Source organism: Mirounga leonina, unplaced genomic scaffold (assembly GCF_011800145.1).
Source record: "Mirounga leonina isolate KUSES-001 unplaced genomic scaffold, KU_Mleo_1.0 Mir_125, whole genome shotgun sequence".
Lineage (NCBI taxonomy): Eukaryota > Metazoa > Chordata > Mammalia > Carnivora > Phocidae > Mirounga > Mirounga leonina.
This window is the reverse complement of record NW_023270305.1, coordinates 8,194,610-8,214,593: the sequence shown is the minus strand read 5'-3', so window position 1 is coordinate 8,214,593 and position 19,984 is coordinate 8,194,610. Positions and strand designations below refer to the sequence as shown.

Sequence of the window (19,984 nt, the reverse complement as noted above, 5' to 3'; positions counted from 1 at the left end):
TGAATCCACTGGGGTCTCCATCCAAGAATATACTTGACGGAGAGGAAGGCCTTTCTATTCCCTAAAAGGTAATGTACTTGCCAAAGAGTTAAACCATGTATTTTTTTTTATAAGACTTTATTTATTTATTCATGAGAGATAGAGGGAGAAGCAGGCTCCCCAAGGAGCAGGGAGCCTGATGCGGGACTCGATCCCAGGATCCCGGGATCATGACCTGAGCCGAAAGCAGACGCCCAACCATCTGAGCCACCCAGGAGCCCAAACCATGTATTTTTTAAAAAGGTAAAAGCCTTAAGTCTCGTACAAATACAAAATGAACACGTGTCAGATATTTTATTTACTCACTTAATGAGGAAACCAGTAACATATCAGAACCAGTTTAAAAGGAGAGTTTAAAGTACTCCTATTCTTAAATTGTGAATGGAAGATGAATTTGCAAATAGAAGCAAAATGCCTTTTTCTGAGGAGCGGTAAGATTCAATGTCAGGTTCAACGGACAGGAGTATTTCCTCTTGGTATTAGTTACCTACAATAGAGCTGTACAGAGTTCTACAAAGAAAGGTGGACAGCCCATATACAATCAGGATACCCAGAAAGGTGTGTCAGACTACGGCTGGTTTTTCACTGAAGGCACCCCGTAGTCTTTTGGTCCATTTTAATGAGCTTCACAATTTTTCCCAGTAAAGCTCACTCTTATCTGTATAAACCCAGCAACCAAGCAGTTCTTCCACTTTATCTTGCTCCTGTTTTCCTCAATCCTCTTAGTTGCCTGAGTTAGGTGTTATTTCTTTGCTCCCACCAAAAAGCCCGCAGAGTGAGAGAGTGTGAAAACCTAAGCCTATCCCCTCCGACAAGCCCCCAGTTTCCACTCCCGCAGTGACGAAGGCGCCCGGGCGGGGACTAGCAACGCCCCTTTCCCCCTGGCACCGCCCCCGACCAGCCAAATAATCGAGCAGCGCGCAAAGGTCACGTGAGCAGTCGCAGTCCCGTGACGCCCCCGGAGCAGAACGTGGCAGACATCACTCAAAAAAGTCCTTCATGCCCGTTTTCTGCCACCAACCTATCTCGTTTCTGCCTCTACGCATTAAATGCCTCTTTTCTTGCCGCTCTCGTCCCAGGGATGGTAAACTACCGGGATACCCCGAACCTTTCTAGGCCTTCGAGCCTGCCCTTGCCCTCGCGTAAGAGGCGGGCCTCCTTTAGCGCTAAAGGGACTCGCACTTCTGATTGGGCGTGACGTCTTGTCAATCTCCAAGTTTTCCCAATCAGGGGCCGAGCCCACCCCGCTTTTCGCTCTTCCATTGGCCTGTGTGCGGGGAAGGTGGAGGAAGAGGGGTAAACCGAGGTCGCGCGAGAGCGGCGCTCGGCACTCAGTGCGCAGGTGCAAGGAGCTGGCTGTGGCCCGGGCCGGCGGCGGGCTGGAAGACGCGTCGGTTGGTTTTGGAGGCTGTGGCAGAGCTATCTGGGTTCGACTTCTGGGCGGAAAGCGTTTGTCAGGGGCACATCCTAGAACGAAGGTTGTGAGATTCCCGATGGTGTCCATGACTTTCAAACGGAGCCGCAGCGACCGGTTCTACAGCACCCGGTGCTGCGGCTGTTGCCATGTCCGCACCGGGACGATCATCCTGGGGACCTGGTACATGGTAAGGGCGGGCGGGGCTGGAGGGTTGGGGCCCAGGGGAGTGCGCATGAGCGGGAAGTGGGGGAGCCAGGTCTGAAATGAAGGGAGTGTTCACTGGGAGGGGGTGGGACTGAAAACGGGGTCTTGGGTGGGGCGAGAAGGCATAAGGGAGCCTCTTTTTAGGGTGCTGTAACTTTGAGGGAGGGGACTGTGGCCAGGAATCGGAGTGGGGGTGGGTAGGAATGGGGAGATTGTTCCTCGGCTCCAATTAGAGGAGAAAATCGGGGTGGGGAGAAGCGGGGGCGTTGTGGGCGGGCGAGAGGGGCATGGAGAATAGGGGTAGGTGGGAGAGATGAGGATACTGGGATTTGGTGGGGAGTTCTGGAAACTGCCTGATTTCGGTCCTTTTTGTAGTTCCGTGATCAGAAAGAACACTCTTCCACCTATGCTCGCTGGAGTTTTTTTCCCCTACAAAACAATTAGGAGTAGACCTTGAGAAATGCAGCGGAGTTTCGACATTGTCTTTCCTGGAAGGAAATCGAAAGGTCCAGCTGTAACGCAGTTGCCTGTGGTTCCTGGACTGTATTTGTTACAGTGTGTTTGTGATGTAGGCAGAAAGGCCTCTGTTGTAAATCTGGAGATTGTCTCGGAGGCCGTACCTTTCTGCCAGGATTTACACTCGATCGGCCTTTTCCTGGTGCAACTACCCCCTGCCCATTAGACGCTTTTTATTCCGTTTTTTAGGAGACCTTTATTGAGAGCCTTCTCTATTCTGGCCACATACACTGGCATTTCCTGGGTTCCAAGATCTGTGTAATTCTATGTCATAACCAAGTTGACAGTGTTATTGATTGGTGGTTCACCAGTAATACTTTTGTGATTTCTTACCACCATCTCCAGTATCCCTACACATTGAAGCTAATTTATGACTGTTGGGATAGCTTTAGGCTATAATGATGACTTTACTGAAGCTTTGACAAACTTCTCATATTGTTGACTTCATTGGCTGCTTTCACTAGTGACTTTGTAATTGGTTGTTTTTGTGGGGTTGTTTTGGTTTGGAGGGTTGTGGCATTAGTGATACTGTATGGTTTCTGTTAACTTGCGTGAACTACAAAAAACAAAAAAGGAAAAGCTTTATCACATTCTTTTTGCCTTTCTCTGTTACCATTCCTTACCCAGTGCCTTGAAATCATTACCATTTGAACAAACACCAGATGAGAATAATCTTAGTTAGGCAGATACTGTTTCATGGCCGACCCCCAGGGGACTACTTCTGACCGGGGATTATTTCTGACCGCCCTGTTTTGCTTTATTGGTGTACATTAAAAACAACAAAACTTGAATGTGTAGGCTTATTTGCTTGTTTCTGAGTTTATTTTAGTATTTTCTGTACTTTCATATTCAGAAACATCATCTTATTGATATAATATCAGATTTCCCCTCAAAAATTCTCTTTTGTTTTATATTTTATCTGATTTGTAATATTAGACATTAGTCAGTTAATGGCAATCGCATTGTATTTCTAACTTCCTTTTCTCCTACATTTTGCTAAGGATCTGGGTCTTCAGTTTCTTTTGTTTGTCCTTAGTTTTGCCTTCCATTCCCCTAAATGAATCATTCAAATCTTTAGGGTCCTCAAGCCTACTCGACCCTGCCTCCCTCATCTTGAGAAGATGACCTCCCCTCCTACTGAACTGAGAAGTTGTGTCCATCAGCTGGGACTCTTGCCTGGAAACCTAATCTTCCCGTTTCTTCTCAGACCCTTCTCTCCATTCACAGAACAAAGGATTTCTAACTCCTTTTCAAGAAGGAAATAAACACCATCCCAGTTTCAACCATCTGAATATTATTGGCTGTATTTCTTTCCAGTCTTTTCTAGGCAGATTTTTTTTTTTTTTTTTTTTTATATGCTGTGGGCTCTGCTCATAAAAATGAAAGGAATAGCAGGGAAAAATACGAGTTATATACAGCAAAACCCAAAACGCAGGGAGAAAAACTTTAGTAAGGGCATTTATTTTCCATTGGAGGCACTTGATGTGAAAACATTTCACATCTCTTCCTTTTCCCCTGCTTCGGTTTTCACAATTTTAGAAGGAGGCCATACCTGTTCTTCCGTTGCATGGACTTTTGGGTTAGCAGAACATTATAAACTGCTAAAATCAATTAGTCTGTCTTATATAAGGGATTTACTGATCATTTGCAATGTAAAAGGCTTTAGTGGACATATAAAAAGAATAAATTACAGGGACCGTTTGTTGTTATCTTTTGTATTTCTATTACCTGCCACACAAAGGCTCTCAGATGTTTCTTGTCTTGAAAGTGGTATCTGCCCTTAAGATACGGTATTAGAGATTTTTAGAGCACGGATACGAAAATGAAACGGTACAATGACAAGAGGAGAAGGTGATCAGTAACATCAGATTCTAATTGGATGAAGGACTGGGAAAAGGCCATTGGTTTTGTTGGTGACTTTCAAAAGTGTAGCTTCAGTACCACAGCAATATAAAAAAACACAATTTCTGCCAATTGGGAAGGCATGTAACCTTTTAGAGAACAAGGCCACCTACACGAAAGTGTAGTATAATACCTCTAAACAAAGAGGACTTGTCCAAACAGTGTATTTTGTTGCTGGAAACTTCTTTACTAAGACAGAAGTAATAAGGAATTGAGTGAGGTAGAATGCCACTTCCCTCTTCCTCCCTTCCTCAATTTCAGTTGGGAGGTTATGTACGATCCTCTTTAGATTGCCTCTGTGCTGTTTGAAACCTGGGATGATTGGGACAGCCCTTCCTCCTGCTGGGCCAAGACGCTGTATCAGTCAGTCAATCTGATACAGTGTCATTGCTTTCTGGCAACTGGTCTAGTGTTGAGGCCATTCTAACACTGTGTTCTAAAGTATTCTATGGTATTAAGTAGTGCAGTAGGACATAGAGAAGCTGGAGCCAGTTTTATGCGCCAGAGAGGTACCAGCGCTGAAGTGTTAGCTTTTGGCGTTTTAGATTGGAAAGAAGCATAATCCCCGGTTAAGGGATACAAAATTTCAGAATGAGCTCTAGTTTAAATTCTGGCATTCCTTAAATTGTTTGCTCTGTTATTTAGCCAGATGATTTCAGACAAGTTTGTGACACAGTGTAAGTTCAAATGTTCATTGAATAATTGAAAATAGGCGTACAAATGGGCTATAGGACTGTCCTCATTCATGATTGATGTTGTTACAAGAATACATTTTGAGCATTTGTAATAATTTTAGGTCTTGGAAAGACTTAATATGTGGCTAATTTTTAATGAATGTCTCAGACATAAACAATCTGGAGTTTATATCTGGGAGAGAAGTGAAGACAGCTTTCCTCAAGCTCTATTCCTTTCCAGCCCTCATTCCTGGTTTCTTTAAATAAGAGTGAAGCTTGTTTATATTTCAAAGTTAATATTCTTCCTCAAACACTTTTTTTGTGTGTGCCTCAGTACTTTTGCATGTGCTATCTCTTCTCCCCCCTTCCCCAAGTCACTTTTTAAAAACTTTTTAAAAGAAAATGTCAAATATAAAGAATAGCGAGATAGCATTAACATCTCCCATTTACTCATCACCCAACTGTGACTAATAACAACATTTTGCCAATTCCGTTTAATTTTTTAGTGGTTAGCTCAGATGTTTTCTTGGTGAAGCTTTTCTTGTTTCCCAGCCAGAGATAATCTGATTTCCTCACTGTGTACCTAGAAAAGTTCCTACATACCACTTGTATGTGCTCATTAAATAGTACTTATTACACGATTACTAATGATTATCTTTTTATTTTTCTCCCCCACAAGATGTTCTCCTTGAGGGAAAAAGATGATAGGTCTTACTCTATAAAATGTGTGTAGTAGCTAGCTTGTTAATTAACATTTAAAGTGTTCATTAGACATTTGTAAAATTAATTGTCTCCTCCCAAAAGTAGTAGGAATAACTCATTTGTAACTGCACGTACCAGTAAACAACAAAGTTTATATGTATGTGAAACACTTAACAATTTTTAGAGATTGACTGTTTTGATCTTCACCTGCTGAGAGTGCTTCACTGAGTCGCTTCGAGTGCAGCCTGTCTGCCTGTGAGACCCTTATCAGGATGCCCTGAAGCACGTACATTCTTTTAATTATAGTCTCAGCAGATACTGGGTTGTGGCAGAATCCATGGGAATCTAAAGAATAATGATTTAAAACAAAAACCAGCTCCCAGAGAATGTTCTGGGATGGGTGTGGCAGTGAGATGAGAAAGCGAAGAGGAATTCCTTTCTGGAGGCTGAGTACTTCATGGGTCTGATAACTGTAACAAGTAAAATCTACACATCTGGTTTTTGTAATTGTTTACTTATACAAGGTGTGCAAAAGGCTTGCAAAAATAATGCAAACCATATTTGACCCAATAAATTTATAGGACTCCTTCCACATTGAATGGTATGTCCATAGTCCATACCATTGACATATTTACTGTATTCTGTACCTCCATATTGTGAGGTTTAGAAGTTAATCATTATTGTAATTACATTTTTGTTTTATTTCCTGAATAAATAAAAGGAAAAAAATCAATTGGGAATAAAGATTCTGAAATATAATTACTTGCTCTTTTCAGAGAAATTTTGTATCAGAAATTTTATATTGTAAGGCTGTAAAATTGATTTTTTTTTTTTTAAATGCTCTGTGGAACTTAGTAGAAATATCGACTGTAATCAAAAGTAAATAGCACAGGACCGGAATAGGAGCACAGGACGGGTGCTCAGTTTAAGATCACAAGGATGGATTTCCCAGGTTAATACTTTAAAATGTAAGGTGAAGTTCTAATGAAATATAGTGATCTAATGGAATATAATTAACTCAGTGAAGATTGGAATTGTGTGAGCTTTAAAGAAGTAACACTGCAATTTATTTTTTCATTTCTTGGTCCTTTTGATTAGAGCTATGATTTTTGTTTAATACTCAGGGTTGTGACAGTGAAGTGAAATTTGAATTGTCACTAATACTACAAGAAGATAATAGTGGATGAATCTGGCTTATCCATGTAAGAGAAAATAGATGCTATAAGTCCTATGTGCAATAAAAATATTTAGGAAGGGAAAATTAAACTTCTAAATATTTTTGGTTGTGTCATTTCCTTCATTTAGTCACTGAGTTTGTTTTTCTTGATATGAGAATGTTTTTTCTGTACTGTGCAGAGCTTTTTTAACTATGACTATATTGTGGTTAGCAAAGAATAATTTGCTGAATTGATTTCAGACTGATTTTCGTACACAGAATCTATGAGGTTTAGGTAGATATATCTAATCGCTCAATAATTAATTCACCTAGTTGGATGAACTACTCATACACGGTAGCCAAAACCCATTGCAATGAAGATGGAAAAAATCAGGCTTCAACCAGGGAGCCACCCTTGCAAATATGATTGTCCTTTGTAAGACCTTTCAGGAGTTGGAGGATAAAGTACCTTGCTTTTGAGCATTGCATGTTACTGAACATCTTTACTTGGACAGTAAAGTATAAACATCTTATAACCTTAGATAATAGTTTCTTCTGGAGAGACCTCAAAACAGGAGTTGCTTAGGAATGGGTATAAGTAATCATGTGGTGCTCTGAAGCAGGTTGTCCTAAAAAGAAACAGGTTTGTATCCTAGCTTTCTCCTCTACCATATCAGTGAACTTACCACAAGTTATTTCACTTGCTGAAACTTAGTTTCCTCGTCTGCAAATGGGCTTTAGTAATATTTTCTTCACCAGGTTGTTGTGAGGAATGAGTGAAGTAATATATGTGAATATGCCTGGTATATAGTATATCCTCAGTAAATGTCAGTTGATTCTGAATTTGGTATTGTGACATTGTTTAGATCTCCTAATCTTATTGAATGATAAAACTTGGGTTGCTTGTCTTAGAGAATGTGAAGTGCCTTCAACTGAGAAGCTGTTATTTTTCATTCAGGACAAACAGGAGAGAGCTACCTAACAGAGTTTGTTTAAAGTACTGTTGATAAGGCTCTGATGTTTCTTAAAAATACCAAATACTCAGATTTTCGCAAAAGGAAGAGGACAGGTTCTGTGAACTTTTAGATAGGGAAGCCTAACTCCAGTCCTAGGTGGTTTTCTGTATTGAATCATTAATGGGACTGTTTTTGAGCACCTCAGGGAAGGGGTGCCTCCTGGGCTGCTGCAGGGATTCACTAACCACTGGAGGCATAAATAATTGCTTCTTGAAATTGAGTTAAAACCTTGGTAAATTAGGAGAATTCACCAGATACTACGATGGAATTTTGGCAAGAAGTTTGACAAAGACTCAAGATGTTTCTCTGAAAGTGATAAAGAATTTTATTCAAAGATTGCTGGTTAATGGGAAGAGGACAACCTCTGACACCTCCTGTGCTTGGCCTCCTGTGCTCTTTTACTAGTGACTGAGATGGAGATACTGATTACATGCCGACCATATTTTCAAATAATGAAAGCTAAAAGAGATAGGAAATCTGTAGGGTATTCCGAATCTAGATCCAGAACATCTTGACAGGCAAGAATATATACGATGAAATTCCATTGCAAATGTATAAAGGCTTATGCTTGGGCCTCTGAATCTAACCGTACAGGTTCAGGTGGTAGCTTAGCAGGATCAAGTGTGAAAAGAATTAAGGGTGGGAGTTACTCTGACACGACATTCAAAAAATTTATGAAGCCAGTACGATTTCAGGCTGTGCTAGTTGAAATTTGTTAGCTTAGACTGTAGGAACTGAGATCCCTGTGTGCTCTGACCAGGCTGATCTTACCTCATTTTCATGGTATGTCCAACAAACTGGAGTCTGTGTATAGAGGAGAGCAGAAGGAGGTAGTGAGGTAGCTGGACAGTGTTAAACCATTAGAGAAATGGTGGAAGTACCTGAATGTTTATTCTAGAAAAGATTATTTGACGGCCTGTGTCAGCTCCCCTTAGGTGTTAGAGGTGCACTCACTCAAAAAGGGGAGCACATTATTTCAAAAGGTAGAATTAAGGACAGTAGGCGAAAGTCAAAGTGAGCTAGTTAAAATCTTGGAAAGTCTTTTAAGCATTTGAGTCAGGCCTAAGAGGAAATGAAATAGTTTTCTATCATTAGATAGGACATACTGTAGAGGAATGTCAGGCTTATCTGATGGATCACTATTTACTTAACTGATGGCTATTATATATATCTGATGGATAAGTATATTGGATGAACTGTAGTTTCTTCAAGCCCAGGAATTCTGAGATTGGTGTATGAATAAATACATGACTGAACACAAACACTTTGTAATGATTCCTTTTAATTGTTTTGCCATTTATTAACATAGGTTCAGTCATGTTTAAGTTTATACTTTAAGAAATACTGACTTTTAGGGTGGTATTGCATATTTTATCTACAGGTAGTCTGCTACTGTTTTCTGTCTTTGTTAACTCCAAGTAAAACAGGTTAAACATGGGAAGACCTCTGAAGATTGTGGTGAGGACTGTTTCCTGGTTAATAATATAATGGATAACATCTTATCTTTCACAGGTGGTAAACCTGTTGATGGCAGTTTTGCTGACTGTGGAAGTAACTCATCCAAACTCCTTGCCAGCTGTCAACATTCAGTATGAAGTCATTGGCAATTACTATTCATTGGAGAGAATGGCTGGTATGTTTTTAGTTGGAAATACCTCCTGCTCATCACACACACACACACACACACACACAACACAGAGATTATTTAGAGGATTGATTAAATTATATTTAAGTTACTCTACTTGCTGAGGCGTAAAAGTGTTTTTGTGGGTTTTTCAAAGATTCTCAGTGAGAATTGTAATTGAGCACTTCTGGCCAGAAAATGTTAAGGACTACCAGAAGATTTTTTGAGAAATGTACATTGTATACCTTGATTCTTGTCAGTGCTGTGGAGAGAAGAAGAAATTACAAAAAGACTTGTAAGCCTTTAAGGTCAGCTGGCAAGTGTAGTAGAGGATGGGAGCAAATAGGCTTACAGGAAAATAGGAAATACGAATTATTGGAATATTTGCTGATACCTTTTGCCCGAGGGTCACAGTTCTAAATATATTTCAATCATTTAGATGAAGGAAGATGATATTGGAGTTAAAAATTGTAGACATTCATGGAAATTGCTTTTTTAGACCTGTTTATTCTCTGATAGCATTTTCATTATCTAGCTTTCTCTGAAATACAGGTGCAGAAAGATTCTAGTTAAGATTTTACATTGGGGGGTGGCCGGGTGGCTCAGTCATTAAGTGTCTGCCTTCAGCTCAGGTCATGATCCCAGGGTCCTGGGATCGAGCCCCATATCGGGCACCCTGCTCGGCAGGAAGCCTGCTTCTCCCTCTCCCACTCCCCCTGCTTGTGTTCCCTCTTTCACTGTGTCTCTCTCTGACAAATAAATAAATAAAATCTTAAAAAAAAAAAAAAGATTTTATATTGGGCACCTGGGTGGCTCAGTCCATTAAGTGTCTCCCTTCACCTCTGGTCATGATCCCAGGGTCTTGGGATCAAGTCCTGCATCTGGCTCCCTGCTCAGAGGGGAGTCTGCTACTCCCTCTACCCTCCCCCCCTGCTCATGATCTCTCTCTCTCTCCCTCAAATAAATAATAAATAAAAAATAAAAAAGATTTTATTTTATAAATGTTAGAAATTTAATATTTGAACAGAAAATTATGCCTCAAATTTTCAGTGCAAAGTTTTTTGCATGTTTAAAATATCACTTCAGAAAAATGTTCGGAGTACTCGTGTGTATTTATAATGTTACAGGATCTAAGTTATTTTTAGGTTTATTAGCTTTTATTATAAATTCTTGAGCTTCATTACATTTATGATCTTCTCTGATAAATTTATCAAGTGGTTTTTAAAACAAATTTGGTTGTTAATTCACATAATTCACTCACTGTCTACAGGGCTAACTGCTGTTTCTAGGATTCAAGTAGAGTTTTGTGGCCATCTGTTGACATTATAGTATGAAAACACTAACAGTTGTTTAAACTGTGTTCAAGTGCTTTTTAAATGAGTCTACTGATTGTCTATTCAGATATATATAATCCTTTAATTCTGTTGTTAAATGCGATAAAAGAGATACCAAGAACATACTAGAAACATCCCTCCTGGTGTTTGTTTTTTCCTCCCAAGTTAGTCTATTTCTGTTTAAAAACCAAAATACAATAATGAATAAAACGTTAGTTTTTAATGGCTATTTTTGGTACTTTAGGCTGTAAAATTAGTAAAACCTGATGCAGTGTCAGCATGTGTTTCTCTTAAAATCAAGGTGTAGGAAAAGATTTATGGTTATTGACATTCTTGTAGGTCTGTACAACTGGCTGCCTTGGCTACAGCTGCAGGGATGGAGTCAGGGTTTCCTGAATGGTCTGTGAGTGCTGTGCCTGCTATAGAGAGAATCAGATATATTCGTTATCATACTAGTGTTGATTGTAATTCTGCCAAGGCCCCCTATTCTTGACAGAATATAAAAACGCATAGCACTTGGTCATATGGTAGTTTGTGTGTCTCTTTGCAGGTGGAAAGTTGATTTTCCCATGACCCATTGTTATAATGGCAAGTTAAGTTCTGATCATTGGCCTGCCAGCGGATTTTATTTATTTATTTTTTTATAGCCTTTATTTATTTTTTAAATTTTTTTAAAGAGACAGAGACCGAGACAGAGAGGGAACACAAGCAGGGGGAGTGGGAGAGGGAGAAGCAGGCTTCCTGCTGAGCAGAGAGCCCAATACGGGGCTTGCTGGGCTCCATTCAGGACCCTGGGATCATGACCTGAGCCGAAGGCAGACGCTTAATGACTGAGCCACCCAGGCACCCCAAGATTATTTTTTTGAGAGAGAGAGAGCACGCACAAGCTGGGGGAGGGGCAGAGGGAGAGGGAGAAGCAGACTCTCCGCTTAGCAGGGAGCTCAACCTGGGGCTCCATCCCAGGACCCTGAGATTATGACCTGAGCCAAAGGCAGACACTTACTTAACCGTCTGAGCCACCCAGATGCCCTGGCCTGCTGGCTGATTTTAAATAATAAGGTTCATGGTTATTTTTAATCAGCTAAACAGAATACGACATTCAATGTATATGAAACGCTTCTGCAACATATACAAGCTGTTTTTCAAATATGAATTTAACTTTATATTCACGCTGGTAATGGGTGAACACTTGGGGCCCCCTGGAGAAAGTTCTTAAATGTGGTGACTGGAAACCGGAGGTTCACATCTGGGTATTTAGCCCTCATATTTTGTTTGCTTTATTGACTCACAAATACTGGAGCATCTCTTGTTCTCGGTATTATATATGTATTTTTCACCCGTCATCCCATTTCTCCCCTATTTGGCTATAGGGCATCTAGAGGATATTCTCTATCCTCTAGAAAAATTTAAAGAGGGCTCTTCTTACCTAATATAGTGCCAGATATTGATGTTTGTACTGCCAAGTGACAAGATGGTACATGACATTTATCTAATAGTGGGAATGTTTGGCAATTATTCAAACATCCGTTATTATTAGCACCCTTCTGGTTCTTAATCTCTATCCAGAGTTAAAGAATTAACTTTAAATCTGTGCTAAGAAACTCAAGTCGAATGTGACTTAATATTGTTGAGATTACTCTGGTGTTTTGTGAGGCAGTTAATGAACTTGGATAATGTAGAGGAAGGGGACAACCTGAGAAGGAGGTGGGGAACAAAGAAAAGGCCTGTAAAGTATCGGAGAAATCATGAAGAGGGGATGGGGAGCAGCGAGTTCACATGTTGGGATGAGGGAGAGGAGGTTAGTGGAGAACCTTGAATTTCTGATTGTGTAGTTTATCTGAGGTTAGAGGGGGCAGCTGTAATGCTCTGTATTTAATATATTTGTGTCTTTCAAACAAATACCAGCTTTTCCCTCGTGTGGAACCCTGCTTTGCTCACAAGACCCAACTTGTGTCATTTCGTATTTTTTTCCTGATTCCCCCCGGGAAAGCTAATTGTTTCTGCTTCTGTTGTAGCACTTTGCCACATTGGATTATAATTCTCTGTTTGCACACCTTCAGACTCTGGGCAGAGATCTGTCTCTTTAGCTGAGTGACTGACTGGTTGATGATAAAAGTCAGTGAGTTGTAGCCAATTTAATAAACAAAAACAAAGGCGTGAGTTCGTCAAATGTCATTACTTAATGCCGAGACAGATTTTTTTTTTTAGCATGCTTGGTCTTAGATTTTTTCATAGCCAGTCTTGAAAATACTCATTTTTTAAGCTAGCTTTAAAACATCATTTTGTCATGAAGAGTTTTGTTCTTTTTGTTATGTTTGTTATGTAAGTAGCTTAATTAGATTTTTGTTTTTGTTTTCTTAGATAATGCCTGTGTTCTTTTTGCCATCTCTGTTCTTATGTTTATAATCAGTTCAATGCTGGTATATGGAGCAATTTCTGTAAGTATTCTATATTTTCGACTTTTAGAGTTTGACCTTTACTGAGTGGTACTTAATAATTTCATATTTATGTTGTGATGTTGTGGTTGTTATTTTTTGTCTTCAGTATCAAGTGGGTTGGCTGATTCCATTCTTATGTTACCGGCTTTTTGACTTCGTTCTCAGTTGCCTGGTTGCTATCAGTTCTCTCACTTACTTGCCAAGAATCAAAGAGTATCTGGATCAATTAGTAAGTGTGTATGCTAATTAAACCTTTTTTCTTTATTTTAAGTAAAATATTTAAATAGAAAATTTGAGTCAGCTTTAGGTACTATTTTTATTTTATTTTAATCTACCTACGTCTTTAAAGTGTTTTAAAATAATTATTACTTCTCTTAATTACCATGTTGAAACCAGTAAGATACAGGTAGAATATCCTCTAACTAGTACCATTTGAATATTCCAGTGTTAAAAGTCTCTAAAGATGGATATCACAGAACGTCAAGGAGTAGTTCAACTTTTGTTTTGAGTATACTAGTAGTATAATAATTTGGCTCTAGAGGTTTCTCCCTCTCTTCGAAAGTAGAGCATTCCTCTGAAACCTTATTTAAGCAGAAATGTTGTAAATGTTTATTCCCAGACCCCCAAATAATCTTAGTCTTTTCTGATACCCAAGGGCACACCTTGCTAACGGATGCACAAAACAAAGTGCGGTAAAGCACGGATGCTCACAGACTCCGTTCACCCCTCTGGCGGTTGGACGCTGAGACGCTGGGCGGGGCTCTCAGGGAGGGGGCGGGGCGGGCTCTCAGGGAAGGAGCTCTCAGGGAAGGGGCGGGGCGAGGCTCTCAGGGAAGGAGCTCTCAGGGAAGGGGCGGGGCGAGGCTCTCAGGGAAGGAGCTCTCAGGGAAGGGGCGGGGCGGGCTCTCAGGGAAGGAGCTCTCACTGGGGTGTGCGCTGTCGCTCCGAATAGCTTGCTTCCATACGGACGCTGGATGCTCTTGTTGCTCTAACTCCTTTTTTCTTTGTAGGCATCCATAGCTAATACTTGAATGCTTACTGTATCTTTCACTCTATTTGAGGCAAATCGTTGATGAATAGTGTAGGTACAAACATAGCTTCCCTCTCTCTGAGGAGCAGCCCATGGATTGGGGGAGTTAAGAGGTTATCTGTGATAACGAACTGGAACTGTCCACTGCACCATTAAGTGCGGAGCTTAGATTAGTGCTGTATGATGAAGCGGCAGGGAACCTTCTGGGCTGGAGTAAGATCTGGAAGGAGGCATGGAGTCCAGAAAAATAAAAGTTCATTTAAAAAATGCTGTCTTGGGGCGCCTGGGTGGCTCAGTCGTTAAGCGTCTGCCTTCGGCTCAGGTCATGATCTCAGGGTCCTGGGATCAAGCCCTGCATCGGGCTCCCTGCTCAGCGGGGAGCCTGCTTCTCCCTCTCCCACTCCCCCTGCTTGTGTTACCTCTCTCGCTGTGTCTCTCTCTGTCAAATAAAAAATCTTAAAAATAAAAAAAAAATAAAAATAAGAAATGCTGTCTTTTAGGAATTTTCTCCCCGCTTTCAGATTTCCTGAATAGTCCATCTTGCATACCACAAATTTATCATTTGTTCAGAAAACATTTGGTGGTTGCTTCTTATGTGCAAGGCACTCTGCTGCATTCTTGGGATACATCAGTAGAACTTAATTGCTAGTGAAGGAATTGGAAAATTGATAATTACTGCATTAAAACTGTGGTAAAAAACTGTGAAGGGAAGGTAGGCTGCGCGAGTGAATGTCACAGAGCTGTCAGATGTGGGCTGGGAGCAATTCACTCTTGAATTGCACTCAAGAGTCTGAGTAGGAATTAAGACAGGGAAGATACAGAAGCAGAGGTCACAAAGACCCCTCGAGGTGGGAAGGAACATTCTACTTGTAGTCAGAGGACTGTAAGGTGACCGTGGTGGCTGGCACATAGATTAAGTGAGGGAAGCAAAGCAGCAGTGATGAGTCGGAGAGAAGCAGCTGGGGGCAGAGCCTAGTGTCCGGGTTGGCCGTGGTCAGAAGTTTCCTCATTCTAGATCTCTCTTGTCATGTCTGGCTGAAAAACTGCAAACCTCCTGAATAAAAGCTATAGCATTCCCCCATGAACCGGTCCCATTCAGTTTTTGTCTTTCTATTTATAAATGAAGGCTTAAAGAACAGTTTTGTCCCAAGGAGACACTTAGCTAGGGTTTGGAGTTGGTGTGTGGGTACTTTTCTTCTTTTTCTTTTTTGGTCCTTTGGGGTTTTTGCATGCTGCTTTTTTGTAAAAATTATTTGGGCTTTTGTGTTGACATTTCCAGTAAAAACATGTTTTCAAAAATTAGATGAGTTTTAAAGGAGAACATTAGAAAGAATTTTTTTTGCTATTCCTTTTACAGACCCCAGTGGTTTCTCCCCTCTATTATATTCATTTGGTCTCTCAGACTGGCAAGTACCTTCTCTGTTGGCCAGCTTGTAAATCCTTAATTATTTTTTCGTAATGCCCTTCTGGAACCCAGCTCATTGCCTTGTACATGATAAATGCTAAGTAAATATTTGAGTAAATAAAGTTGACCCTTCGCAGTAGAATGTAGTATGTCTGCAGTGAATTACAGAGGTTTGCTGTTTTTATAACCAGGGGCGTGCCTTCTTTTTCCCCTTTCTGATGAGCATTGAAACTGATGACTGGCTTTTAGAAAAATGAATTTCCCGAGATAGGACTAAATGGCCCATGGAACTTAGATAAGTCTTAGCACCTCCTGACTTGGTGACTCAGGGACAAATCTACAGTTGTATACAGGAGATAGTGGTTTTCCAAAGGCCAGAAAGATGTAGAATAGTGAAAAGTAGAGAGAGGATGAGCTCTTCTCTTTGGACAGCAGTATTCAAATATGTTTTAAGTGTTCAGTGGCATGTATTAATGATGATGAGGCTTAAAGGTACCATGAGTTAAATTCTGTTTATAAGTTTTTATTGGAAATCAGTTCTGACTTCGGTGCCTTTTCTTTGTATTTTTAAGATGCTCTCTAGACTATCATGAAGTGCAAGTGCCATAGCTGAATGATGAGTGTGTGTGTTTAATTAATAAACTTCATGGTTTAGAGCAGTTTTAGGTTAACAGCAAAACTGAATTGGAAAGTGCCCCCCACCTCCCCCACTGTCCACATCCCAAACCATAGTGGTCCATTTGTTACAAGTGATGGGCCTGCATGACACATCATTATCACCCAGAGTTCATAGTTTACTCGAGGGTACACTTGTGGTGTACATTCTGTAGGTTTGGACAAGTGTGTAAAGTAGTCACTGTGGTATCAAACAGAATAGTTTCACTGCCCTAAAAATCCTCTACTTTGCCTGCTCACCTTTCCCCCCCCCCCCCCCCCGCCTTTTTTTTTAATAGCCCGATTTTCCCTACAAAGATGACCTCCTGGCATTGGACTCCAGCTGTCTCCTCTTCCTTGTTCTTGTGTTCTTCGCCTTATTCATCATTTTTAAGGTGAGTTGCTGACTAAATGTTTGGGCAGCCAGTTAGACTGTGGCACAGTTCGTCTAAAACCTTTTTGTTGCCTTTTCTCCTTATAGTTCACTGTTAGGGGACAGTGTTCTGACATAGCAGTAAAGGTAACTTCTGGGGGATGTCCTCCCTCTTGTTTCCGGAGAGTGGTTGGAATTCCAGGATCCTTCCTAAGTGTAAGGAACATCATGTTTTTGGATCAACAGATGAATGATTTGATTGAAAATCTGTTAAAATTCCAAAGGTTCAGAGACAGAATTTCTTTTGCAGTGCAGTGGTTATCAGACCTGAATTAAAACCCTAGTTCTGGTTTCTCCGTAAAATGCTATCAATAAGACTTGTGATATTTAAGTGTGAGCAGGTAGGGAAAGGGCCTGGCCTGTGCTAGGTTCAAATGGATGTATGTTCCCTTCTCCATGGAGCACATGTGGGGGAAAGCATAAGCCACCTTAATTTTAGAGCAGGTAGTCTGTTGAGTTTCTAGCATATGGAAATTTTGTTTGCCTCTTTCAGGTGTATCTAATCAACTGTGTTTGGAACTGCTATAAGTATATTAACAACAGAAACATGCCAGAGATCGCCGTGTACCCTGCCTTTGAAGCACCCCCGCAGGTGAATGACCGTTTTAATGTAGGAAATCCTCAGTAGCCATTCTTGATTATTCTTAAGAGCCTAGATCTTGACTTCCTCTTCAGTGCCGTATGTATGGTTCGGGCATGGATAGCTTACATCCGCAAGATCAGCGTTTCCCTTTGGAAACCTGGGTGTGTGGGTGAGGGGCCTCCTGCACTGCTCGTTCAGCTTCACTCCTAGGGAGTCTCCAGGATGGTTGCATTTGCAGGGGAGATCAGGCAGGAAGCAGCCGTGTGAACCGTATCAGGCTCGTGGCTTCTGGAACCTCTAAGGATGGGGTACTGTCATGTGCAGCTTGTGTTGCTTTCAAAAAACACCCACATGATCGAAAGGGGAAGCTGGTTTTTCTGTGGGGAGATGAATGCAGTGGGTTCCGTGAGTCTGTGGGGAGGCTTACTTCAAGGGCCCTTTAGTTGCTGCTGTATTAGCTCTTCCCGGTTTTCAATATGTAGAATGTATGTGGCCCATGTAGGGCCAGCCTGTCACACTTGAAGACACTTGGGTTGGAATGTCACTCCTGCATAGATGTGCCCTTTACCCTAGAAGAAATGATAGAAGGGCCTGATCCTTTGATTATAGATTCTGATGAAATCCAGGATCCAGCATCTTATTGGAGGTTTCCTTTAGTGTAGTTCCGTGATGCCCTTAACCTGGATTTGCAGCCCCTGAGGCACTGGTACTTTGTCAGTCACGCTGTGGGGGGGAGGAGAGAGCCCTGCCACCTACTTCCTTTCCTGTCAAGGTGTCCTGGTAGCCTCAGGGTCTGTTCAGAAGCAAAATTCTGCCCCTCTCCCCTCCATCCCTCTGTCTTTAGCAGTCTTGGATCAGACAGCTCACCTCCAGTTACCAGTCCTCTCTACGCTCAGGAACTTTTCAGCTCACAAATTCCTCAGCTAAAATCTGAAAGCTGAATTATTCCAGGTAGGATTGTAAAGATGCTTTAAGTCAATATAATTTTTTTCTCTCTTCAGTATGTTTTGCCAACCTATGAAATGGCTGTGAAGCTGCCTGAGAAGGAGCCGCCGCCTCCTTACGTACCTGCCTGAGGAGATCCTGCCTTTGTCAATAAACCCTATACCAGCTTTTGTCTCATTTATTGTACAAGATGCTGCAGTGCAGGGCTCTTCAGACTTGTTTGATATAAAATTCGTTTTCCTTTGTTGAAGCATTTATTTTCAAACACTAACAAGCTCTTTGGACATCTGTTCAAAGTCTGTTTTTTTGTTTTTTTTTTGTCAAGTCTATACATTTTAATAGTTTTTGGAGACAATCTAGGTTAAGCAAGAGCAAAAGTGCCATTGTTTGCCTTTAATGGGGGGTGGGATGGGGGTATTCTCTACACATTTTCTTTTTTAACTTTGCACTTTCTTTATATAATAGTTTGCATTTTGGTTATTTGCTGCCCTGGATACTTTCAGGAAGAATGACTTAAATATTCAGGGTGAGTGAGTTGGATATAAGATCTGAAGTTTTCAGCTATGAAAACAGGAAAAATACATAACCTTTTAACTTGACTGTGGAAGATGTTGGTTGCATGTTTCTAACTTGTATGTGTTTCCATCTTTGTGATAAGATGCTTTAATAAATCTCTTAAATATTTACTGTTGTCATTTTTTAAAAAGTCCATTACCCTTTTTTGGTAGATAGAATTTAACATCTTCCATTACAGTAAACTCAGACTGTCAGGGTCTTTTGGTACTTTGAGAATACAATGCGGCTTAATTAGAAAGCATTTCTTTAGTCCAGTAACTCAAATCTTACTTAATGTTATGGTGAAGATGTTACTTGAATCACAGGCCAGAAATTACTGATGGTTTGTTAGAAAAATTATATGATGAGGGTAGCAAGCTGTCTTTTTATGTAGAGATCATTTATTATTTAGGTAATGAGTTCATCAAGAATAATTCAGTAGGTGCGCCTGGGTGGCTCAGCCATTTAAAAAGTGCCTGCCTTCAGCTCAGGTCATGATCCCGGAGTCCTGGGATCGAGCCCTGCATGGGGCTCCCTGCCCAGCGGGGAGCGTGCTTCTCCCTCTCCCTCTGCCTGTCGCTCCCCTTGCTTGTGCTCTCTTTCTCTCTGTCAAATGAAAAAATAAAAATCCTAAAAAAGAATTCAGTAGTTCAGGAATAATTGAAAAATGTATCAGTTGACCTTCAGAGTGGAGCCAAAGAGAAAGCAAACTGTGCTTATATGCACAACTAAAACTTTTCTCCTAAAACTACTCCACCTTGCATCTTGCTAAGAATGTAGTAGTAGTGGCCTTGCTCACATCGACCATATAGACACATGAACGTATTTTACACATTTCTTAAAGGGTTAATGGAATTGTTTGGCTGCAGTCTCACTTTTATAAACACCTGCCACCACCAAAATAAAGAGTAAACTTTATATTTAGAAAGGACATACAGTTGTGTCTGGGAGTATACCCAGTTTCGGGTAATATATTTTACTGATCTTACGATTTTAGAACATTTCAAAATCATAACTTTTCTGGGCTAGGTCTCACTTTGTTTCTTTATAAAAACTGAAAAAGAAATCTTAGAGATCCATCAAGTTACCTTAGTTATTACTGTTGATTTAATTGTGTTGTCTGTTAAGATCATGCTAAGCAGTGTTTAGATATTAACCAAACTCTTATTAGCTCTTTATTAATGGTGGGATTACATCAAAATGTGAACACATCAGGACCCCGACTTGGTGGGGCTCCTTTTAGGGCTGGGGGTGGGAGTGGCATTTGCCTGTAATCCATAGCCAAGCTCGGTGGGCCCAACTGGGCATTGTTTCTCCTGGAGTGGAAATGGTGGGCTTTATTTGGAGCAGGTTTATC

The 19,984-nt window shown here is 40.8% G+C and overlaps 1 protein-coding gene across 1 annotated transcript; it reads left to right on the top strand.

Moving 5' to 3' along the window:
* The first annotated feature begins 1,365 nt into the window (after nt 1–1,365).
* Nucleotides 1,366–18,756, top strand: LAPTM4A (lysosomal protein transmembrane 4 alpha). Its single transcript, XM_035000647.1, has 7 exons — nt 1,366–1,643; nt 9,139–9,259; nt 12,946–13,022; nt 13,129–13,251; nt 16,411–16,506; nt 17,038–17,136; nt 18,129–18,756. Exons 1-7 carry the CDS (start codon nt 1,533–1,535, stop codon nt 18,201–18,203), a joined length of 702 nt encoding a protein of 233 aa, XP_034856538.1. The 5' UTR covers nt 1,366–1,532; the 3' UTR covers nt 18,204–18,756.
* Nucleotides 18,757–19,984: the final 1,228 nt, after the last annotated feature.

Excerpts from the sequence above, each read along its gene's own strand:
- LAPTM4A (XM_035000647.1), top strand. The coding sequence starts at position 1,533 with ATGGTGTCCATGACTTTCAAACGGAGCCGCAGCGACCGGTTCTACAGC. Across the intron at positions 9,260-12,945 it reads TTCATTGGAGAGAATGGCTG|ATAATGCCTGTGTTCTTTTT; the intron begins GTATGTTTTTAG and ends TTGTTTTCTTAG. Across the intron at positions 13,252-16,410 it reads AAGAGTATCTGGATCAATTA|CCCGATTTTCCCTACAAAGA; the intron begins GTAAGTGTGTAT and ends TTTTTTTAATAG.